This window comes from Monoraphidium neglectum, assembly GCF_000611645.1.
Source record: "Monoraphidium neglectum strain SAG 48.87 unplaced genomic scaffold scaffold02430, whole genome shotgun sequence".
Lineage (NCBI taxonomy): Eukaryota > Viridiplantae > Chlorophyta > Chlorophyceae > Sphaeropleales > Selenastraceae > Monoraphidium > Monoraphidium neglectum.
Window position 1 is genome coordinate 1 of NW_014011198.1, and position 8,165 is coordinate 8,165.

Genomic DNA, 8,165 nt, shown 5'->3' on the forward strand with positions numbered 1-8,165 from the left:
GGGGTGGGCAAGGGGGGCAGGCGCGGGTTGGGGGCACGGGCGAGCGCACAGGCAGCGTGGTGGAGTGCGACATGCTCTCGTGGGACCATGCTGAACACGCATGCTCTGCATCGTCAGCGACGGCCGCGGGCTCGCACCTCAGCAGCCGCTGCTGCTCCGGCAGGCTGGCTAGGTACTCCTGCTGCCAAGCATCAGCCGCAAAGGAAGGCGAACGCGGGCACTGGCCTCCTGGCGCGGCAGCGCTGACGCTGCTGACGCTGCTGCTGCTTTCGCCGACACCGCTGCACGCAGGGTGGGCAGCGAGCGCCGACATGGCCTCGCCAGCCTCAGGCTTTACCGTGACACTCCCTTTCAAGAGCACTCCCTTTTGGCAGAGCACAATGGCCTGATTATGGGTGTGTGCACAAGGAGGGCCTGGCTACCGTTGGAAGATCACGTGTGCTGTGACGCATGCATATAAACGACGTGTGACGTGGCTTACAAAAGAATTGTTGCCCGACAGTCAACCCGACCCCGTGCTGTCGTGCCTTGTCGAGCGAGTGACGAAGAAAGTGATACACCGGCAGCTTATCGCGAATGCGCCGCATCGGGGGGAAAGTACACATCTGGCTTGATCCTTACACGCGTCAAACAGCTGCGACAAGCATGCTGATCTAGGCCCCTCTTCTTGACCAGGATGGACCCTCGGGACAAGCGGAGCCACAGGGAGATGGATGCAGATGTGAGTATAGCATCTCGACGCATTTATCACAGCTTCGGCGAATGCGCCTGGACGCAATCTGACGACGAGGGGCGCCCTGAGCCGAATATGACTTTCTCGGCACCTCTTGCCATGCTGCCTCCTTCCCACCCCAGGAAGAGCCCAGCTTGCACCTCAGGCTTCTCATACCCGTGGACAAGGCCGGCGCCGTGATCGGAAAGGTGGGCCTCCGCGGCCGACCCTCCGGCTTGGCGCCTCGGAAGTACAATTTGGCGCCGGCGGCTCGCGCTCCTTTGCGCCACCTACTATCCCAGCCCTTGGTGAATTGCACTGCTGCGTGCAGGGCGGGGCGCACATAAACGCCATCAAAGACAGCAGTGGCGCAAGGGTACACATAGACAAGCCGGTGCACGGCTGCCAGGAGCGCGTCGTCAACTTCGAGTCGCGCTGCACCGTGACGTGAGCGCCCGTTTTTGGGGCCGCCGTCACTGCCGGGACCTGTTGGTGCCGCCGAGGCTGCCGAATGCTGTTGGGCAAAGGTGGCACATGTGTAGAGCGCGAGCTGTCCAAAGCAGCTGCAGCGACGTGAGGCTGTGAAGCTGCAGCGCCAGCATCATTGATCACCATCACTGATCGCACCAGCCCTGCCCGCCCAGCCCCACCCCAGCCCCCCGTAAACATGCCTACGTGGCCATTGAACGCACGCGCCCGCTCCCCTGCAGCCCCGGCGCGTCGCGCTGCCCCGCCCAGGAGGCCCTACTCCTGGCCCTGGACCGCGCCACCAGCGAGGAGCTGCCCGGCGGCGGCGTGAAGCCGCCCGACCACGCCGCGGCCCGCCTGCTCGTCTTCCGGCGCGAGATCGGCGCGGTGCTCGGCCCGCGCGGCGCGGCTGCCAACGGGGTGCGGGCGGAGACGGGCGCCATCATTCGGATTGAGGACGACGCGGGGGCGGCGGGGGGCGCGCCGGCCGCGCTCCCTGATGACAAGCTCATCAAGGTGAGTCGCGCACGGGCGTGGGCCCGGCAGGCAGGGGCGCCCGTGGGCCGCGAGCGATGCGAGGGTTGGCTGGCTTCCAGGGTCGGGGCGCTGTCGGCTGTTCTGATCTGGCTGATTCTGCGCAGGCACCATCCTGCACGCCGTACTCAACGTTTTGACCCCAGCACACTCGCTGCAGTTTGCAGCATAGACACGGGCGCTCGGATTCGGAAGGTCGCAACGCGCGCCGGGGTCCACCGCCTCGCGTGCGTGCGCCCTGACCCTCACGGCATGCCGCCGCGTCCGTCGCTGCGTAGATCCACGGCCCCTACGCGGCCGTGCGCCGCGCCGTCGAGCTCATCAGCGAGCGCATCCGCGCGGTCCATGCCGAGGGCACCATATCACGCGCCAGAAAGCGCGGCCGCACGGGCGTGACACCGCCCCTGCTGCCTGGCGCCGCGCCGGCGCAGGCGCAGCCGATGCTGGCGCAGCAGCAGCAGCAGCAGCAGCAGCAGCAGCAGCAGGCGCGGCCCGCGCAGCGCGTGCGGCCGATGGTGCCGCAGCACAGGGTGGCACCAATGGGTGACACCCGACGCGGCTGCTGGGCAACCGGCGAGGGCGGTGCTGCCGACTATGGCCAGCCCATCGAAACCGACAGCTTTGGCGGTACCGGCAGCACGTTCAGCAGCCAAAGCCCCGCCTTCAGCTGGGCCGGCCAACCCCAGCACCGCGGCGGCAGCGGCGCCGCTGGTGGTGACCCCGGCATTCTGGCAGCGCTGCCGCCTTGCTTGCGGCATCTGCTGGCTGGCAACCCCTCCGCAGACGTGCGCGGCCTGGAGGGGCCGGTCACCACTGAATTCCGGCTGCTGGTGCCGGCTAAGAAGGGGGGCCTCATCCTCGGCCGGAAGGGCGCGGTGCGAGGGCGGTGCCGGGCAAGGGCTGAAGGGTCGCGGCCGCGCCGAAAGGGTTGAAGGACCAGGCTGACACGTGCTTGCTTGTGGAATTTGTAGGATGGTCCCCACTATAGGGGAGGGGTCTTGAAAGCATTGAAGCGGCCGGTAAGGCTGCTCCTTCTAGCTGCTGTTCAAATCCTTGCTTCCACCATGCGGATTCGCCTCCCAACCTGCATACGCACCCACGTCGCCGCCCGGCGGGGCGACTGCAGGTGATCCGCCTGATACGCGAGCGCTTTGGGGCCAAGCTCAACCTGCCCGAGGCGGCTGCTGGGGCGCAGGAGCGCGTGCTGCAGGTGCGCGACGTCCTCGGCGCCATCGCAGTGGAGGCTGGCCCGCTGAAGCGACTGGCGAGGCATCCGGCGCGTTGCTGCCAACCACTGGCTGCGGCGCCAGCTGCGAGGGCCGTTGGCAGGACGATGGCCACGGGCAACAGTGTTGGCCATTGGCAGCAGTACTGGCCTTTGGCAGCGACACCAGTCACTGGCAGCTGATGCTGCGCTGAATGACTCAACAGACATCTGAGCTCAACAGGACCAGAGACTGCCCCAGCGCAGTGCGTGCCGCAGTCACAGCCCACCCGCTTAAGCTTGCGCAGTGGCTGCCGTCCTTCCCGCCCTTGGATTGATTATCCCATCTTTTGACCGCCCCGGTTGCGTGCCAGGTAACGTCGACAGAGGACGTGCGGGACCCTTGCTCCAGCGCGATGGACGCAGTGGCGCACTGCGCAGACCTGCTGCTGCGGGACGACAGGGGCGCCGGCAGGTGGGGTGGGGCATGGGCGTTGACGGCATGCAGATTGCGCAAAGCCACTGGCAAGGAGAGGGTACCTGCGCGGCCATGTGCATAATGGCTTGGTGCGGCGAGGTCACCGCCTACGTGGTGCACCCTTATGAGGGGCGGGAATGCAGCAAGGATGCAAGGCAGCAACGAGCTGGGCGCGCCAGTAGCAGCATCGGCTGCGCGGCCATGATGATACAGGAGCTTGCGCTTCGGCCGGCAACCTGAGCCGCGGCGGCAGCCGTGGGTGTTCGTGCGTCCTTTGCCGCTCAGGGACCCGCTGGACGTCCCGCTGCATCCCGCAGGCAGGACCAGCGGCCAGGCTGCAGCCGCGTGCGCCTGCTGCTGACTGAGGGGCAGGTTGGGGCCGTGTTGGGCGTCAGGGGGGCCACCATCCAGTGAGTGCGCGCGCGGCCGGGGGCCAAGGTCCGCTTGGCTGCGTCCGTCACTGCAGGGGATCTTCGTGATTGGGCCGACTGGCAGGTGGTGCAGGGCTGAGCGGATCTGTCGAGCCGTTAGGGGCTGCCTTGGGTGGCAACACCCTGCCGAAGCACCGACTAGTAGAGCCGCTCGCCGGCATGCCTGGCCTTGCCGTGGGTGCTATCGGTGGTAGGCCTGCAACAACCCGATTAGACACCGCACATCCGATGTTGTCATTGTGGCACGCCCCCTGCGTGCGGCCGTCCCGTCAGGGGTCTGCGGGCCGCGACCCGCACGGAGGTCGACCTCGCACCGCAGCAAAACCCCGGGGACCCCGCAGGCGCGGCCGCCCCGCCGCCGGCAGGCACGCGCCTGGGGGACACGGCCCTCCAGATCACAGGGACGCGGGAGGTGAGGGCCCCGGATGAGGTAAAGTCGCGTCTGCTCTGTCGGTCGGTCGCTACACCGTCGGTCGAGCGCGTGGGGGGATGCAAAGTCACCGAAGGGGGATGGCGAGGGGAGGAGCGGTGGGAGCTATGCGTAAAAATTCTAGCAGGCGTCCTACCAGCCGCCTCAAAAATTTGATCGACAGCTGAGAGGCGGGCCTTGCTTTCAGCAGGGATGCAGCCGGGCAGGTGGCATCTCTTTCACGCCACCGGCCCTTGTCCGCACGAGCGGCCCCGCCGAGCCTCAACATGCGTGCCACAACAAACCCACCTTTGGAATCCACACTTCTGACCCCCGATGGGCAGCCCTCAAACAAGATCCCGCCTCACATACTCCACCGCACCCTCGAAGGACGTGCTGGATGCGCTGAGGGTCGTCCTGGTGGCGGTAAGGGGCCACACGTCAAGGGGCCAGCTCGAGTTCGGTGGCGCAGCGCCGCCAGCGGGTGGGTCGCTCGATCAGTGTTTTTGATTTGGGCTGTGCGTCATCAGGGGCCCCGCGGTGGACCTCCCTCGCACTGCATGCACCCTGTTGGGCCGTAGCAGCCGCCCCTGCTGGGTGCCAGATGCCTTTGAGGCGCGTTGTCAGACCCATTGATTGGCCTCCCCCACGTGATTTCGCAAAACTTGCAGCTCGAGAGCCCGTTCGGCGCGCAGCACCGCCGCGGCCAATGCTGCCAGCATCGGCACCCTTCGCTCACAGCAGCGCTGGCTGGGAAGATGCAAGCAGCCACCTGACCCTCACAAGCTGCGCGAACGGCGATTTTGACGCCCCTGCACCACCATACATGCAAGCCGGCGATGGGTGGCGCCCCAGCAGACCCATGGTGAGCATGACGGGCGCGGCCGGCCCGCCGTTTGTCGCTGCGCAGCAAGCTGCGCTTCCCCTGCAACTGCAGCCGCCTGCAATGCAGCAATTTGGCTCAACTTTTGCGGGCAGCCGGCCGCAAGAGCAGCTGGCTCTGCAGGGGCAGCAGTCACAGCCGCAGCAGCAGCAGCCGCAGCAGCTGCAACAGCAGCAGCCAATTGTGTACATCATTGCACAACAGCAGCAGCCTGCTGCGCAGCAGGCTCGGCAGCTTCGGTCACCAACCGACACCCACAGCGGGCTGGCTCTGGGGCAGCTGCACATGCCCCTTCAGCCCGCAGATGGGCTGAGCACGGCACCAAGGTCAGACCGCATTGCAGTGAGCATGCGTGCAGCCGCAGAGCAGGGGCCGGCGCTACATGTGCAAGACTATCAGTCCCCAATTCAGCAGTCAATTCAGCAGTCACAGCTTGTCACACAGCAGCAGCAGCAGCAGCAGCAGCAGCAGCAGCAGCAGCAGCAGCAGCAGCAGCAGCAGCAGCAGCAGCAGCAGCAGCAGCAGCAGCAGCAGCAGCAGCAGCAGCCGCCCCTGCCGCCGCTGCCGTCGCTGCCGGTGGTGGACACGTCACAGTACAGCAGCAGCAGCAACAGCAGCAGCTTTGGAGACCTGCTTGCAGCATCCCACCACCAGCACCAACTGGCCACAGCTGCCGCAGCGGCGCAGCCCTCAGTGGAGTGCGACAGGAATGGCCTGGGCAGCCCTTGGGCGGTGGCACCCCAGCCTGAGCCGCTGGTTGTCACACGGCTGCTGCTGGCGGCGGGACAGGCGGCGGCGTTGAACGCAGACCAGCTTAGCCATGTCGGAACGGTGCGTGGAAGCCAAAAGACGGCTACTGTATCATTGTGCGCGCTCTTGTGTGTGTATGTGCACGCATGTGCGTGTGCGCGCGCACGTGCGTGTGTGCACAGGTGTGTGTATGTGGGTGTTGTCAAAGCGAGAGCGCGCAGCTGTTTGGGCCTGTGCTCCTTGCATGCCTCGACTGTCTGTTTACCGCAATCTTCACGACAAGCAACAACGCCTCTGATGCGCGCATTGCCGCGCGCGTGGTGACTTGCTGCGCAGCTCGCGCAGGTGGCTCTGCGGGCGGCGGCGGTCAATGCGGCCGGGCAGCACAGCATCGACATCACAGGAGGCAGGCGCCAGGTGGACGCAGCCATCAAGATGATCTCGCTGCTGGTCAATGCGGCTGCTGGCTAACGATGCAGGGACACTCCTTGGTCGGCACAACCCCTGCAACAGCGCCGGCCGGCCGCCGCTTGGCTGGTCCGCTCGTCCGAAGCGGCCAGGTGCTCAGCTGCCTGCTGGTCTCACCCCTGTCGGTGGTCATGGGTAGTCCGCGCGGGGATGCGCGCATTCAGAGCCTGCCGCTCTCAGACGCCCTAAACACCTGCAGCGAGCGCTCCCACAAAAGTGCAATTTGTGCCCCATGTCGGTGCTCGCGGCTCCGCCCCTCCACCGGTCCCTGTGTGCAACACCAGATCCCCGCTGCCGCATCCACACCCTTCTGCATGCTGGCCGCTGCGATTATAGGCCTGGATGGTCCATTGCACATGTCCCGTTGCTCTTTCCGAGCCCATGCCGTAAACAACCCCCCGCCACCCGCCTGCAATCGCTGCTTGTACCTTGCGCTTGCTGGTGCGGCACGGCAAGCTCCTCCAACGGCCAGCAGCATGGCCGTCTTGCGCAGCTGCTTTGACAATGGGTGGTAACCTGTGGCTCCTGCTCGCGCGCCACTGCCTAAGTCAACCAGCAGCTTTTCGCATCCATCGTCCGCGCACCCCGCCGCCGTCTGCTGCCGTGCCGTCCCACCTGTCCAGGTCGTCGGCTTCCTTGCCACTGCGCCTCTCAAAAGTCTCCCGCCGCTGCTCGCCTCGGACCCGCCAAAAAATTTGCCCCTGTTGCCGACAACGCAGGGCCTGCACAGGTGACAGTCCTTGAGTAGCCTGCTCAGCCATAAAAGTAAAGCATGGAACGACCCGGGCAGCTTGTATGTGTGTCGGCGGTCTGCCGCTCCCCGACCCCACGCCCGTCAGCCGTGAGGCCGGCGGGCCCCTGGGCGGGGGTGGCGAGGGGTTGGCAGGGGCCGTCGACACAGCCGCGGGTGGCCCCAGGTCTGTCAAGTGTGCCTGTCCGCACGAGACCTCGGATGCGCGCGCAAGCTAGCCGCCCCCCTGCAATCGGGTTGTTCCAGTCGAAAAGCCCGCTCTGCTGCGAGCTTCGGCCAAACCCCCAGCCACGGCGTGCATGTTTGGGATGGTGCAGGCTTTTTTACACTCAGGGTGTTGTACAGGGCGGGCGCAATGCCGATGCCGCGGCCCGCGCTCCTTCCTGCCCGCATGTGGCATTCCAAAACACGTGTCAAGCCGTCGCTGGCAGGCACACTTGCCCACCACTTCCAGGTTTGCAGCACCGGGCAGCGCGCTGCCGGCGCCCCGCTGCGCGCCAAAATAGCCAAAGGGTGCGGAGAAATCTGCGCAAAGCGATCATTGCGTGCATATTGTTTGCAGCACGGCCGTGTGTTGTCGCCGCCGCCTCTGCCTTGCCACGCCACACGTGGCGGGCCTCAAGCAGACATTGGAGATAGGGGCCTCGTCACCACCCAGGACGGCACCATCTGTCCGCAAATTTCCCGGCCTTCCACTTTAATCGAGCCCGCTTCATCAAGCGGGAATCAGTGCACGTGATGCTGGCGAGCCTGGGCAGGTGGTTTCACCAGGCAGGGCAGGGGGGGGAGGGGATACGACTGACAATACAGACATGCCTCAATCACCCGCGGCGGGGCGGGCGGCCGGACGCCCGGGCTAGGGCGGCTGGCTTGGGGAACCCAACAGGACACATACACCCCCGCACGCGCGGCGGCGCGCGGGGCGACAGGGAGGGAGGAGGGGGCGCGTCAGCGCGCCCCCCGCAACTGCAGGGGTTGCATCGGGGGTATGAGTTCTTCCGGTATCCTTTGTCAGACGGCAGTGACGGCTGGGGGCTCTGGGGCGTAGCTGGGAGGGGGGCAGTAAGGGACAGCCGC

The 8,165-nt window shown here is 66.3% G+C and overlaps 2 protein-coding genes across 2 annotated transcripts; both read left to right on the forward strand.

Moving 5' to 3' along the window:
• Positions 1-676: 676 nt before the first annotated feature.
• On the forward strand, positions 677-3,810 carry MNEG_10714 (hypothetical protein; the record flags this gene model as incomplete). Its single annotated transcript, XM_014040813.1, has 8 exons — positions 677-721; positions 856-921; positions 1,044-1,159; positions 1,423-1,696; positions 1,993-2,589; positions 2,841-3,065; positions 3,293-3,393; positions 3,714-3,810. The coding sequence occupies 8 exons, from the start codon at positions 677-679 to the stop codon at positions 3,808-3,810; spliced, it is 1,521 nt and encodes a 506-aa protein (XP_013896267.1).
• A 1,657-nt stretch (positions 3,811-5,467) lies between these two features.
• MNEG_10715 (hypothetical protein) lies at positions 5,468-6,340 on the forward strand (the record flags this gene model as incomplete). The annotated part of the gene is made up of 2 exons (XM_014040814.1): positions 5,468-5,950; positions 6,215-6,340. The coding sequence occupies 2 exons, from the start codon at positions 5,468-5,470 to the stop codon at positions 6,338-6,340; spliced, it is 609 nt and encodes a 202-aa protein (XP_013896268.1).
• Positions 6,341-8,165: the final 1,825 nt, after the last annotated feature.